Source organism: Propithecus coquereli, unplaced genomic scaffold (assembly GCF_000956105.1).
Source record: "Propithecus coquereli isolate 6110/MARCELLA unplaced genomic scaffold, Pcoq_1.0 Scaffold19, whole genome shotgun sequence".
NCBI classification, from domain to species: domain Eukaryota; kingdom Metazoa; phylum Chordata; class Mammalia; order Primates; family Indriidae; genus Propithecus; species Propithecus coquereli.
Window position 1 is genome coordinate 2,718,351 of NW_012143856.1, and position 16,180 is coordinate 2,734,530.

The 16,180-nt window shown below is 36.8% G+C and overlaps 1 protein-coding gene across 3 annotated transcripts in view; it reads left to right on the forward strand.

The window, feature by feature from the left end:
• VEPH1 (ventricular zone expressed PH domain-containing 1) overlaps positions 1–16,180 on the forward strand; it is a 215,472-nt gene that overhangs the window by 147,681 nt on the left and 51,611 nt on the right. For 2 of the 3 annotated variants that reach the window (XM_012642917.1, XM_012642918.1), the window contains exons 10-11: positions 5,131–5,270; positions 13,536–13,670. In XM_012642917.1, coding sequence (XP_012498371.1) covers positions 5,131–5,270; positions 13,536–13,670 — 275 coding nt within the window. The remainder of the gene's footprint in view (positions 1–5,130; positions 5,271–13,535; positions 13,671–16,180) is intronic. The other variant, XM_012642919.1, reaches the window with a different exon arrangement.

A 16,180-nucleotide genomic window follows, 5' to 3' on the forward strand; every position in this document is an offset into this window, starting at 1 on the left:
AAATAAAATAAAAAAAAAAAAAGGAGATAACAAAACCTACTTCAGAAGGTTAAATGTAATTTGTTACCCTTAACGTCTAGGTACAAAGTAAGGAGACAACGAAAATTAGCTCCCTTCCTAAATCCCTCAGAATGCCTTCTTGTTGTTTTATTTATAAGCTATATACAATGTGTAAATACTTTTAGTCTAGCAATTTCAGCAAACCTGTTCCCGTGTTTGAGTTTTTATAAATCATTCTAGAAATATACTTTAGATATGAAGAAGACTGGCTCATTGTTGAACACCCCAGGAAACAAGCCAGATACATTTATTTGACTCTTATTTAGCTGGGTGGGAACTTTCAAAGGATAAGTTTGGTAAAGAATTCAAAACAAGAGCTAACTTATCCTTCCTTCCAAAAAATAAAGCCAACTCTTTGATATTTCTACTAGCTATTTTAAAAAATCAAAGCCATATTCCATTTTTAATCTTAAAAGGCACTTATCTCTAAACAGAAACTATATAGTGCCATAGACTATATATAAGTGGCTACCCTGGGAGATGGGCTATAAGAGTACAGTCTCCCAAGAAGAATGGTGTGTTTCTCAGATGTGGCAGAGTGAATGCAGGGCAGGAATGAAGGTGTCTCAACGGCATTGTGGAAGAAAAGTGTCAGAAGAAACAAAGAATTCCAAAATGATTCATAAAGATTTTGACTCAAAAAGATGACCAAATGTTCTTGAATTTTTGTATCATATCTTTAAATTTATCCATCTGTGTAATGTCTATATTTGGGTTTTTTTTTACCATATAATACATTATATTGCACCATTAATATTATCATTTCTCATATTGACTTCAGTCTTTATGAAGACCAACCAAATCTTTTGACTTTTTAGAAAAAGAAGCCACATTCTATCAAAAGTAAAGCAATAACTATCAGATTTGGTGGAATATGAAAAGCATTCTATATTTAAGAAAGCATGACCTCCTCTCTCTTCAACATTGAGTCTAGAAAAATAAATAACCCTTTGGGTACCAATTATATAAGTGAAAAACATTTTTTTTTTATTTCAGCATATTATGGGGTACAGATGTTTAGGTTACGTATGTAGCCCTTGCCCTCCCCTCCCCGCTAAGTCCGAGTTTCAAATATGTCCATCCTTCGGGTGGTGCGCATTGCACTCTTTGTGTATGCATATACCCATCCCCTCCTCCCTCCTCCCCCCTCCCCCTTCCCTCCTCCCCAATAGATGTTATTCTTATATGTGCACTTATGTGTTTATCAGTTAATACCAATTCGATGGTGAGTACATGTGGTGCTTGTCTTTCCATTCTTGGGATACCTCACTTAGTAGAATGTGTTCCAGCTCTATCCAGGAGTATACAAGAGGTGCTATATCACCCTGGTTTCTTAAAGCTGAATAGTACTCCATGGTATACATATACCACATTTTATTAATCCACTCATGTTTCGATGGACACTTGGGTTGTTTCCACATCTTTGCAATTGTGAATTGTGCTGCTATAAACATTCGGGTGCAGGTGTCTTTCTTATACAGTATCATGAGCTCTTTTGGGTAGATGCCCAGTAATGGGATTGCTGGATCGAATGGTACTTCTACTTGTATCTCTTTAAGGTATCTCCATATTGCTTTCCACAGAGGTTGCACTAGTTTGCAGTCCCACCAACAGTGCATGAGTGTTCCTATCTCTCCTCATCCACGCCAACATTTACTGTTTTGGGACTTTTTGATAAAGGCCAGTCTCACTGGAGATAAGTGATATCTCATTGTGGTTTTAATTTGCATTTCTCTGATGATTAGAGATGTTGAGCATTTTTTCATATGTTTTTTGGCCATTATTCTGTCTTCTTTTGAAAAGTTTCTATTCATGTCCTTTGCCCACTTTTTGATAGGGTTGTTTGATTTTTTCCTTGTGATTTTCCCGAGTTTTAAGTAGATTCTGGTTATCAGCCCTTTATCGGATTTGTAGCATGCAAAAATTTTCTCCCATTCTGTAGGTTGTCTGTTTGCTCTTGTGAGAGTTTCTTTGGCTGTGCAGAAGCTTTTTAATTTGATCAGGTCCCATTTATTTGTTTTGGTCGTTGCTGTGATTGCCTTTGGGGTCTTCTTCATAAATTCTTTGCCTAGGCCAATGTCTAGAAGAGTATTTGCAACATCTTCCTCTAGAATTCTAATAGTTTCACTCCTCAGCGTGAGTTGATTTTTGTGAGAGGTGAAAGGTGTGGATCCTCGTTCAGTCTTCTACATGTGGCTATCCAGTTTTCCCAGTACCATTTATTGAATAAGGATTCTTTTCCCCAGTGTATGTTTTTGTCTGCTTTGTCAAAGATTAGGTGGCTATATGAGGATGGTTTTATATCTGGGTTCTCAGTTCTGTTCCACTGGTCAATGACTCTGTGAAAAACATTTTAATGACTCACATACACTAAACATATTACCTGCGATTACCTCGAGCATTCATGCCTTATGTGATTTTTTTTCAGGGTCCCCTATACTTAAAATGTTCATCTCTCTCATGCTTTTTCTAAGTTCAAAATCTTAGTCATATTTCAAGGTCCGTCTCAAATATTTCCTCCTCCATGAGGCTCCCTTCTTTGCCAGTCAGAATGCATCGCTCATTTCCCTGAGTAGTCATAGTTGTGTGTCCCTCCATTATCTCATAAACATAAAACAACTTATAACCATTGCGTACAGATGTTTCTCCCATTTGGCTATTAGCTTCTTAAGAGCAGGGTTGACATCACAGCCCTTATTGTTCTCAGCACAGTGTCTGACATTCATTCATTCATCCATTCATCCAACAGCCATTAATTGCACACCTACCATTTGATACCATGGAACGAACAGGAGGGAAAAAAATCATAGAGACTAATCTATATGTTAGACAACCAAATCTCAATGTTGTAGAGAAATTTTTCCAAGCCAGGAAAGCTCCCAAAAAAATGAGAAGAAAAATGTTGATATTGATCAGGTTTACTGACACCATTAAGAGAAGTCTTATAGCACAGAATGTATTTATTTTTATAGCCAGTGTATATACTTCTAAGTTAAAGATCTTTCTCTTTTACCACTCTGTCCATTTTATGTGATCTGAGACCCCTGTAGTTTTTGTATAAAAAGCTAGTAGACTCAGGGTGAATAAAATAAATCTAATCGATGTTTATTTTCAAATGAAAACATAACTGAGCAGTAAAAATTTAGAGCAAAGAAAATGACAAAAACTATTTTTTAATGGCAAAAGCCTGAAGTCCAACTTGCAACTGTCAAGCTAACTGCATGGATTCTTAGAAAAGAATTTGTTCCCTTTTGAAACTTTCTATTAAAACAAAACATATTGCTGTCTAAGGTATAAATTGCACCTAGATTTATTTCAAATACTGTTTTTGTGTGTATGCTTTTATGAAATACTTGGTTTCCTATTTCTTTGGCAAAGATTAATTTAAATTCAATTTTTCAGAGCATCAATGCCAATTTTTTTTTAAATTGCCATTGTCAAACATTTCTGATGGGGCAATTTTAGGTTAATATTGTACTCCATTCTATTTTCATAGGTCTTTCTCAGTGCCAGGACTTCTGGTCTGTCCAATGAAACGTCAAGCATTCTTTACATCTCATGATCCATTCACCCACAGAACACAGAAATTATTTCTGATTTTATGCAAGGATATTGTATGCTCATCCTAAAATTATTTAAATTCCCAAAAACAATTACTTTCACAAAAATTATTCCTCTTCCATACCAATATTTCAGAATCACAGAATGCTATTAATTATTAAGATTTCTGTATATAACTCTAACTTGCCCTACGGCTTTATTGTTTTGTTTCCAAGCCTCCTCTTTTAATCTGTCATTGGCCACTCTCCCTTAGCTTTTCTAAACTTTCCCTGAAAAGCCTGTTACTTCCCTCACACCTGACCTCTGATGGAACATTTCCTCCCCCAAGCTCTGGAGAATTCAATACACTTAGGTGGGGACTGATTCTGTCACCCTTACTGGGGTCTCCATCAACTTTTAATAAGCTCTGATCCATTTTCATTTTTTAAAGTAGGGTATACCGAATCTATTAATTTTTAAAACTTTTCGTTTAAAAAGCCAAGTTAATTCTCAAACAGTAAATACCCCATGAGCTATCAGGAAGACTCTACAGATTTAAAAATACCCAGTATGGTAGAACCTAAAGTATCCCAAAATGGTATCAGCCCTGCTGAGTTCAAATCCTGTCTCTATCACAGGTTGAGCAACCTAGAACAATTTTTTTCTGGATCCCCAAGCATCATTCATCATTCACCTATCCAGATATGATTTATCTATTGTGTGCCAAGGTTATGGTGGAGAACAAGGCAGTCAAAGTGATTCACTAGGCTGACTTTCTAATGAGCTAAGTTTATTCATCTTTAAAATAGAAATAACACCCATCTTGTAGGGTTGTCAAAATTAAATGAAATCAAACACATAACACATGTGAAAGTCCATCAATGATAACTATTATTATCCAGTACTTAACACAATGTCTATCACATAGAATCTCAACCCATATTTGGTTCATTCATTCATTCATTATTGACTGTCCCTACATATGGCTCCTCACCATCTCTGCTCTACACTACCCATCCACCATTTTCTTGTCCCTAAAGAATAATCTCATTCTGTCTCCCTGCATGAAGCTCTTCAAGATGAGATGACCTTTTCAAACCAGACCAGGCCAGTTCACAGGAAGCCACAGCTCAGCCAGAGTTATTCTGGAAGCTGTTTCTGTGTCCCCTGCACAAATTTCCTCCGTTCATTTGTTTATTCTTCCTAGGTTATCATTTCAAGGTGTCCAATCAGATCAAAATAATATGGTATCTTTCTTTTTATTGATGAGAAGTTTTTTCCTCCACAGGATTCTTCACACGTTGCTAATTAGAACAAGAGAAAGATGGATAGAGTACAACCTATTTAAACCATCTTCATTGAAATCTACATTCCATGAAATGGATCCCCTCCCAAATGCATGGTTGTTTGGCATTATTAGCTCACAATCTGAAAACTGAAGAATATTTTCCAAAGGTGTTTGTGTGTTGAAGGATAAAATGTAACTCCGGGAAGAACCTAATGTTTAATGCTATGTGTATTTGTTTCTAGATACTGTTAGGAGTTGTGTAGCAAAGCTGTTCTTCACCTGCTCCCTGAAGGGTCATTACTGCCTATACAGTAAGTCCAGTTTTATTCTCATCAGCCAAGAACCTCAGCCATGGATCCAGATCATGTTTCTATTTCAGCAGGTGTGTATAATTTGTGCTCAGCAGACTCCTTAATGAGCTGATGGGGTATGAGTCTATACCCATTTTTATTGAATTATTAATTCTTTGGCCAGAGTTGATACGTAGATAATGACAATATATATACATTTCATTAATAATTTTTAACATGAATTTTCTATATTTTAAGATAGCTTCCTATAAAAGACTTTGAATTATTAATCAACAGACCAAACATATTAATATCTTGAATATCTTTAGCTTTGAAAAAGAAAAATGAAAGTGAAAATACTTTTCGTTCAACAACTTATTTGGAGGAATAGCTTTCTTTATGTAGAGCTAGCCTATTTCTAGTCTTCCAATCTCCAGCTGATGTTAGTGTCAATGTATTCTTTTTGACATTGTTAAGATGCTAAAATGCCACTTTTTTCTATAGGACATGTGTATATAAGTGAAACTACATACAGAGAAACTTATAACTTACCAAGGAAGAATTTGATGCAAAGATGTTAGCATCAAAAGAGATTCTTATTTGGAAATAGTTATCCTGCATGCATAAACTTTGACATAAAATTTGAATGCAAATTATGTTAGTAATAGAAGGAATCTTAGCTATCATTTTTACAGATAATAAGGGCAGAACTCAGATCATCTGATCCCTGATCCAGTGATCTTTTCATTGTTGCACCTGTGTTGAAAAATAACATGGGAGGTTGCAGCTAGAAGCAGGGACAGTGAAGGTAGAAAAAACAAAATGCAAATGTTATCATATGGCCAAAAATTAAGCCAAGTGATAAGATAGTGTATTTACTTGTGTTAATAAAATATTTCTATAATGACTCCTACAAAATCACCAACTAGACAGTTATATTTCTTTATAAAGTCAAGTCAGGCTTATTGAGGAAAAAATGATTTTTAATTCTGAGTACGTCATAATCATAAAGTAGAACTACAATAATTAAGAAAAGAGACAGATTGGAAATGCTCTAGAAATACCATTTTTTTCATAGTATGTCTTCTTAGGAATACTCAATAATGTCTCATAGAGAACAACTCACATTTTGATGTGAACCAAATTGTACATGAATATATTATAAAAAACAGCATTGATTTTTCTTCCTTTTCTTGAAATAATGACTTTATTTTTCTTCTGTTTACTTATGTTTTCAGATAGTTTTCATCAGTGATTTTGTATTTGGTTTCATCTTTGGTTTTGTTCTTAACAGCTGTCAGTTTTTTCAAAACAAGCCAAGAAAACTTGATTTTTTTTTTGGCCCCTCAGTCTTATTTTATTGACTTAGTCTAATTCTTTATCTTTCTCTTCAAGCAAAATCATGAAAAAGTATCTATTTATGTTCTGTCTCTTCTGTGTTCATTTTCCTATAATGGTTTCTTTCTTTTTCCGTGCCTTTGATATTGTGTGATCTTATAGGTCAATCCTGGCTTTGGGGTGAATAAAAGTTAAACTTTGAGTGGATAATTACAAACTCAGCACTAGTCCTGTACACTGGGCCAGACTTTTTCTCTTTTCTGTCAACTTCACACATTCATGGAGTTCTCAAATTCACAGATTGCAGTCTAAATGCTCCTGTTTAGATTGATGATTCATTAAATCAAGTCCTGTTCTTAAAATGGAAAATTGTGTGCTGCATAAGTTTCTGACAATCATCAAGAAATTCCTAGATCTACATTATGGGTTGCATAGTCAATCTAACTGTTACTGGCTTTTATAGGTTTTAAATCTGTGGCCTACTTAGTTAGGGTTTAAGATCCTTCACCTTTTCCTTCTCAGTACTAGAAACAGCTCCTTTTGATAGTAATACTGAAATTTTCTGGAAAAATGTTTATTAATCCTCATTCACTAAATAGAAGTTTTGTACACACAGAACACTTAGAGAGTCTCATAAGTCAGTGCTTCTAGTCTGCCATCTTGGCCCCCTTATATGACTTTATAAGCCAATCTCATTATATCATACATAAAGGTTTATATATATATATATAAACTATTATATATATTATATAAACTGTATATATATAAACTATATATATAAACTATGTACTATTATGTACATATAAATAATATTTTATACCCTTTATAGATGTCCTATAGGTTTTTATAAAATGATTCCTTTGAATTGAAAGGCTTCTCACATTTACAAGTATAACATCACAGCATATAAATGATTTTTAGATACACATTGATTAGTAAATATACCAAAACAAGTTTAAATCTTTGTTTGAAAAATTGATTTTTATTGGTGAGTAAAGTATATGTAAATATGATTTTCTTTCCATTAACATTCTTATTGTTCAACACAGAGAAATTATCTTAAAGCTTTAAGAATATTCACCCATAATACTTTTAGGATTAAAAGTGTTTATGTGTTCCCCACATACCCACTAAGACTGTTCATATTTGAGTAATTGTATATGAACTCTTAGTTATTTAATTTATATTCTTCATGATCTACTCTGTGTAAATAAACTGAATTTTTGTACTCTAGTTTTAATTTTATTCCTTAATCCCCAGATCTTTGATAAAATAAATATGAATATTTATATTAACCACATCCCAATTAAGTAACATTCTTGAGTAATCATTGACATAAACACTATATTACAAAGGTTAGACATATTTATAGAGATCACTATCAACTGCTTTGAAAATCTTATTAAATAATTTTAATTTTCTGTCAAAAAAATGAAAAGTCAGAAACATATCATAAGTTTAATCTTTAAGATCGATCTTTTGCTTGTATCATTTAAATTTAAATCATGTTAAAGTTCAAACCAAGCCTAAATAATGCCACAAAATCAAACAATATTGTTGTTGGGGGCCAAAATGGCAGACCAGAAGCAGCCTACACAGGCCACTGTCATGGAGAGGATCAAAAGTGGCAAGGAGACACTCACCTTTAGATGGATCACCTAAGAGAGAGCATTGAGAATCAACAGAGAAGTGATGGGAGTCTCCCAAAGTGATGGAAAGGGTGGAGCAACCTGCTTGGCAGGATCAGAGGTACATGGGGAAGGTGCCCAGACATGGGGAAGGGACACAGGAGAGAACCCCAGGGCTCCACACTTCCCTTGAGGACATTGCAATCAGAGCCGCATGAAGGCCCCTCCACCGCAGCAGGCTGCTGGACTGACACAAGGAGCTGACTGAAGACTGTACAGGGGGCATTGCTCTGAAGAGAAGGCACAGCAAGGTCCTGTTGGCTTACAAACCCAGGGTGCTATGGTAGGCACCATTTTGAGGTACCAGCCCCAGAATGCTGTGTCTACCTGGAGTTAGATCCATTGATACTGCCTCCCCATCACCCCTGCCAGGGTGGGGAGGGAGCAGAGAAGCCAGGCACTCTCGTGGGCAGGTGTCGTGCATTCCCTCTGTTGCCAGGGAACCCAGGCATCCCTGCTAAGCCAGAGCTGCTGCAGGACTCAGACAGAGAGAGCACCCATGGCCCTGGGTGCCTGCCACTGCCATCTGAGTGGTGCAGCTGCTGTCACTATTGCCTGTTAACACTGCCACTGATGGGCCTGGGTGGGGCATGCACTCAGGCCACATGTGCCAACCACAGTGATTACCACAGGGAAACAGGGAGAAGCAGGAGAGCAGCAGTGTTAAAAGCTCACAGTGTATCTGCACCTCTCCTACTTGGTCAATCTTCCTGAGTTCCAGAGTTCCCAACAGCAGAGAACCAGTGTACAGCAGAGCTATCTGTCTTGAGCTGAGGGTAAAGGTTTCAGATAAGAAAGAACCAGCATAAGAACTCTGGCAACATAAAAAAGCAGGCTGTGTTGACACTCCCAAAAGATCACAATAATTCTCCAGCAATGGACTCCAACCAAAAGGAAATGTTGAAATGTCAGAGACGGAAGTCAAAATATGAATGGCAAGTAAGATCGATGGGATTGATGAGAATGTTGGAAAGAAACAAAAAGAAACAAAAAAATTTAAGACATGAATGAAAAATTCACTAAGGAGATAGATAATATAAGAAAAAATATAACAGAAATTCTAGAAATGAAAGAGTCATTTAGGGAATTTCAAAATACAGTGGAAAGTTTAAACAACAGACTAATCAAGCAGAAGAAAGAATTTCAGAGCTTGAAGACAAGGCTTTTGAATTAACCCAGTCAGTCAAAAATGTAGAAAAAAAATCAGGAAGAATGAACAATCTCTCCAAGAAATATAGGACTATGTAAAGAGAATGAATATAAAAATCGTAGGTATTTCTGAGGGAGAAGGAGAAAAAGCAAAAAGCATGGAAAAGCTATTTGAGGTAATAATTGAGGAAAACTTCCATGGTATTGCTAGAGATGTAGACATCCAGAAACAAGAAGGTCATTGAACCATCTGGAAGATTCATGGCAAATAGAACATGACCAAGGCACATAGTCATCAGTCTGGCCAAAGTTAAAGTGAAGGAGAAAATTCTACAAGATGCAAGATGAAAGCATCAAGTAATATACAAAAGAAAACCTATCACACTAATGGCAGACTTCTCAGCAGAAACCTTACAAGCCAGAAGGGTTCGGGGTCCCATTTTTAGTCTTCTTAAACAGAATAACTGACAGCCAAGAATTTCCTATCCTGCAATACTAAGTTTCATAAATGAAGGAGAAATAAAATCTTTCCCAGATAAGCAAACACTACGGGCATTTGTTACAACTAGACCTGCCCTACCAGAGATGCTTAAAAGTGCTCTATTTATGGAACAGAACAATCAATATCCACCAGTGTAAAAACACCTGAAAGTTAAAGCTCACAGCTCTTAGTAAACACTAACACAAGGAAGAAAAATAAGCAACTAGGAAAAATCACGATGATGAACAGAAAAGTATCTCACATATCAATACTAACATTAAATGTAAACAGTCTTAATGCTCCATTTAAAAGATATAGATTGGCTAAATGGACCAAAAAAATAAAAACAAAACATGACCAAAAATGTGCTGTCTCCAAGAAATCCATTTAACTTACAAAGATTCTCATAAACTCAAGGTAAAGGAATGGAAAAAAATATTCCAAGCAGATGGAAACCAAAAGCAAACAAGAGTAACTATTCTCACATCAGATAAAATAGACTTTAAGTCAACAATGGTAAAAAAGACAAAGGGTAAATTGAAACTGATACTACATAAATACAAAATATCATCTGTGACTACTACAAAAACCTCTATGCACACAAACTAGAAAATCTAGAGGAAATGGATAAATTTTTGGAAACATACAAAGTTTGTATGTTTAAATCAGGAAGAGAAATCCTGAACAGAGCAATAATGAGCAGCGAGATTGAGAGAGTAATAAAAAATCTCTCAACATGGGCCTGGCACAATGGCTCACACCTGTAATCCTAGCATTCTGGGAGGCCAAAATGGGAGGATTGCTTCAGCTTAGAAGTTCGAGACCAGCCTGAGCAAGACCGAGACCCAGTCTCTACTGTGCGCCTGTAGTCCCGGCTACTTCAGAGGCTGAGGCAGGAGGATCACTTAAGCCCAGGAGTTTGAGGTTGCTGTGAGCTAGGCTGACGCCATGGCACTCTACTCAGACTCTGTCTCCAAAAAAAAAAAAATCTCCCAACAAAAGAAGCTCCAAACCGTATGCATTCACAACCAAATTCTACCAGACATACAAAGAACTGGCATCTATATTACTGAAACTGTTCCATAACATCGAGAAGGAGGGATTCCTCCCTCATTCATTCTATGAAGCCAGTGTCACCCTGATACCAGAGCCAGGATAGGACTCAACAAAAAAAGAGAACTACAGACCAATATCCCTGATGAGCACAGATACAAAATGTGAAACAAAATAGTAAGAAAACAAATCCAACAGCACATCAAAAAGATGATTCGCCATCATTAAGTGGGTTTCATCCCAGGATGCAAGGGTGGTTCAACATATGCAAACCAATAAATGTGACTCACCACATAAAGAAAATTAAAAACAATAACCATATGATTATCTCAATAAAGAAAAAGCATTAGATGAAATCCAGCACTCTTCATGATAAAAAAACAAAAAAAACCTCAACAAAGTAGGCATAGAAGAAACATACCTCAAAATAATAACAGCCATGTATGACAAATCCACAGCCAATATCATACTGAATGGGGAAAACTTAAAAGCATTCCCCCTAAGAACTGGAATAAGGCAAGGGTTCCCACTGTCACCACTTCTATTCAACATAGTATTGGAAGTCCTAGCCAGAATAATCAAGCAACATAAAGAAATAAAGGGCATCCAAATTGGGAAAGAGAAAGTCAAACTATCCCTGTTTGCCAGCAATATGATCTAGTATCTAGAAAACCCTAAAAACTCCACCAAAAGACTCCCAGAATTGATAAATGAATTCAGTAAAGTCTCAGGTTACAAAATTAATAATACACACAAATCAGTAGTATTTCTATACACTAATAATAATCAGTCAAGCAGAGAGTCAAATCAAGAACTCAATACCATTTACCACAGCTGCAAATACAATAAAATACCTAGGAATACACTTACCCAAGGAATACATTCGTGAAATATCTCTACAAGGGGAGCTATAAAACACTGATGAAAGAAATTGTAGATGACAGAAACAACTGGAAAAACATCCCATGTTCATGGATTGGAAAAATCAACATTGTTAAGATGTTCATATTGCCCAAAACAATTTACAAATTTAATGCATTTCCCATCAAAATATCAAGGTCATTTTTCACAGATCTAGAAAAAATAATCCTAAACTACATGTGGAACCAAAAAAGAGCTCAAATACCCAAGGCAAGAATAAATCTGGAGGTATCACATTACCTGACTTAAATTATACTATAAGGCACTAGTAACTAAGACAGCATGGTACTGGTATAAAGGTAGCCACATAGACTAATGGAATAGAATAGAGAACCCAGAAATAATGCCATATAGTTACAAACAACTGATTTTTGACAGACAAAAACATATACTGGGGAAAGGACACCCTATTCAATAAATGGTGCTGGGAAAACTGGATAGCCACATGCAGAAGAACGAAACTGGATCCCTATCTCTCACCATGTACAAAAGTTTACTCAAGATGGATTAAAGACTTAAATGTAAGACCTAAAACATTAAAAATTCTAGAAGAAAACATGGGAAAAATTCTTCAGGACATTGGCCTAGGAAAAGAATTTATGGATAAGATCCCAAAAGCAAATACAACAAAAACAAAAATAAATAAGTGGGATTTAATTAAACTGAAAAGTTTCTGCACAGTGAAGGAAACAATCAACAGAGTAAATAGACAACCTACAGAATGGGAGAAAAATATTCACAAACTGTACATCTGACAAAGGGTTAATATCCAGAATCTGCAAAGAACTTGAATAAATCAGCATGAAAATAATAAATAACCCCATCAAAAAGTGTGCTAAAGACACAAAGAGATATTTTTCAAAACAAGATAGACAAATAGCCAACAAAGATATTTTAAAAATACTCAACATCACTAATAATCAAGGAAATGCAAATTAAAACCACAATGAGATACCACCTTACCCCTGTCAGAATGGCCATTATTAAAAAGTCAAAAAACAATAGATGTTGGTGCAGATGCTATCAAAAGAGGATGCTTCTACACTGTTGGTGGGAATGTAAACTAGTACAACATCTATGGAAAACAGTGTGGAGATTTCTCAAAGAACTGAATGTAGACCTACCGTTCAATCCAACAATCCCACTACCGGGTATTTACCCAATGGAAAAGAAGCCATTTTATAAGAAAGATACCTGCACCCAAATGTTTATCACAGCACAATTCACAATTGTAAAGATATGGAATCAAACTAAGTACCCATCAACTGATGAGTGGATAAAGAAAATGTGAGAGAATATATATACATATATTAATATATACCATGGAGTATTACTCAGCCATAAAATGAATGACATAATGTCTTTTGTAGCAACTTTGATGGAACTGAAGACCATTATCTTAAGTTAAGTATCTCAGGAATGAAAAAACAAATACAACATGTTCTGACTTATAAGTGGAAGCTAAACAAGGGATATATATGGTCATAAAGCAGCATAATGGACACTGAAACTAAGAAGAGGAGAGAGTGATGATTAGAGATAAAAATATACCTATTGGGTACAACATACACTATTCTGGTGATGGATACACTGAAAGCCCTGACATCAGCATTATACAATTCATCCATGTAACAAAAAAAAATTGTACCCCTTGAATCTATTGAAATAAAAAATATTGTTGGTACAACAGATACTATGTTATGTTTCTCTCTTTAATACCCTTTCAGAGCCTGTTTCCTGAGCCCCTGTCCATACAGAGTCATTCTGTGCAATTCCTCAGAGCTCTGTGGGAGAAGACCCAGGCAGGGGGTGATCACAGCTTTGAAGCAGCCATGATGGAGTCCACGTTTCCACAGCAGAAGGTAAACTCTTCTTCCTTGGATGCATTATTTTAAGCCAAGATTCAAGATCACCTTTATACAGTTTGCCGTTTTCTTAACAGTTCATTTTTTTCCTTCTTTCCTTTACTTTCTTTTATCATTATCATAAAACACTTATTAAGTAATTATTTTCATGTGGTGCCAGAGTGGACTCTGGACAGAGTGCCATCTGTAGACAAGATCACTGCCCTTTGAGGTCCATAGACTGACACAGTACAGCCCACTCAGAACCACACAAAAACTGCCTGCACAGCATGAAATAGAAAACATTGGCCAGGCATGGTGGCTCATGCCTGTAATCCCAGTACTTTGGGTAGCTGTGGTGGGAGGATCACTTGAGGCCAGGAGTTTGAGACCAGCCAGGGAAATTAGTGAGATCTTGTCTCTACAAAAGTTTTTTTAAAAAAACAAATTAGCCAGGTGGCATGTACCTGTAGTCCCAGCTATTGGGAGACTAAAGCGGGAGGAAAGCTTGAGCCCAGGAGTTCAAGGTTGCAGTCAGCTATAATCATACCACTGTACTCCAGCCTGGGTGACACTGCAAGACCCTGTCTAAAAATATATATATATATTTTTTACAGAAGGAGATTGTGGACTCAAGGACTGAAAAGGACAGAGCAACTGGAATCAGGCTCCAGATTCCTTGGTGCTTTTAATTTCTTCCCTCCATACTTCCTCTCATTCCCTTGTCCTCTACAATCACCACAAAGCAAAAAAAAAAAGAAAAAGAAAAGAAAAGAAAGAAAAAAAAAGAATAGAAATAAAGTGGTCAGGAAGAAAGAGAGCATGGTCAGGGCCAGGTGCGGTGGCTCACGCCTGTAATCCTAGCACTCTGGGAGGCTGAGGCAGGCGGATCGTTTGAGCTCAGGAATTCGAGACCAGCCTGAGCAAGAGCGAGACCCCGTCTCTACTAAAAAAATAGAAAGAAATTGGCTGGACAACTAAAAATATATAGAAAAAAAGAATTAGTCGGTCATGATGGCACATGCCTGTAGTCCCAGCTGCTCAGGAGGCTGAAGCTTGAGCCCAAGAGTTTGAGGTTGCTGTGAGCTAGGCTGATGCCACTGCACTCTAGCCCAGGCAACAGAGTGAGACTCTGTCTCAAAAAAAAAAAAGAGAGAGAGAGAGAGCATGGTCAGGGTAAAAAAGAACTCTACAGAGGCAGGCAAGAATGATATGAGATATAGAGCATTTCAGGAGGGTGCAAACAGGACATCACTCTCAGGGCACAGTTGACTTAGACCTCCCAGCAAGCAGCTGAACTGGGAAAAGGCCAGAGTGTGGAACTAGACTCATTTACTCAAGAGAGTGAAACCAGCAGTGGAGCTACATGGACATGCTCAGATTTCACCACGAGAAAAGTCACAGGCCTAGGTACAGCAGGGAATAATTAGAGGAAGCCTGTCTAGAGACAGGAAGGCTGTTTAGGAGGCTACTGCTGTTGTTAGGTAGGAAATGAAGGTGCTATGTCCCTCCAAAATTCATATGTGGGAACTTAAACCTCAAAATGATAGTATTATCAAGTGGGGCATTCAGGAGGTGATTAAGGCATTGAGGGTGAAACCCTCATAAATGGGATTAGCAACCTTGTAAAAGGGCTGGAGGGAACTAGCTAGGCCCCTTGCCTTTGCAACTTCACTGTGTAAGGATGTAGCATTCAAGGCACCATATGGGAAGCAGAGGCCAGGCCCTCACCAGACACCAAACCTTCCTGATCCTTGATCTCCCAACCTCCAGAACTCTGAGAAATAAGTTTCCAGTATGTATAAGTTACCCAGTCTCAGGTATTTCATTATAGCAGCACAAACAGCCTGAATTAGTTCTAACCTTAGAGTTGGAAGTTGTACAAAGAGGACGGAGTGGACGACTTAAGGAAGTCGAATCAACAAAACTTAGTGTTTGGTAAGGAAAATAGAGGAACCCAGGAGGACTCTAGGTACATCGTTTAGCCAAGTGGATGATGACGGCATCCTGAAAAAGAGAGACCACGAAGGAAGTCAGTAGGGGTTTGGGGGTCAGAGATGAGAAGATAAAATATTCTGGTTTACATATTTTGAGTCCAAGCTACTTATTTGGATAACCAGGTGGTGATGGCAGTTGAAATGCTAGTGTGAAGTTTAGGAAGAAAGCCGTGCCTGGAGATGAGTATTTGGGAGTCACTTGATGTCATGGAAGAAGACCAGATCACTTAAGGGGAATACCTATATTGAAAGAAGAGAATGGTTATTGATCTTTTCTAGTAAATATTACCAGCTTCTCTCTTTAAGCCCTTCCTATGATCAAAGATTCTTATTATTTTTATTTTGCCTTTAAGAAATCCCAGTAATAGGTAATGATTACTTACTTGGCAAACCAGAGGTTCCGGGAATATGTGATCATGGTCTCTATCCTTGTTTTACTATTGAGAAGGGGAACAGACATGTTGATATTAAATAAGTTCGAAGTATAAGCAAGTATTAATAGTAAATTAACTTATCAAAAACTGTTATATT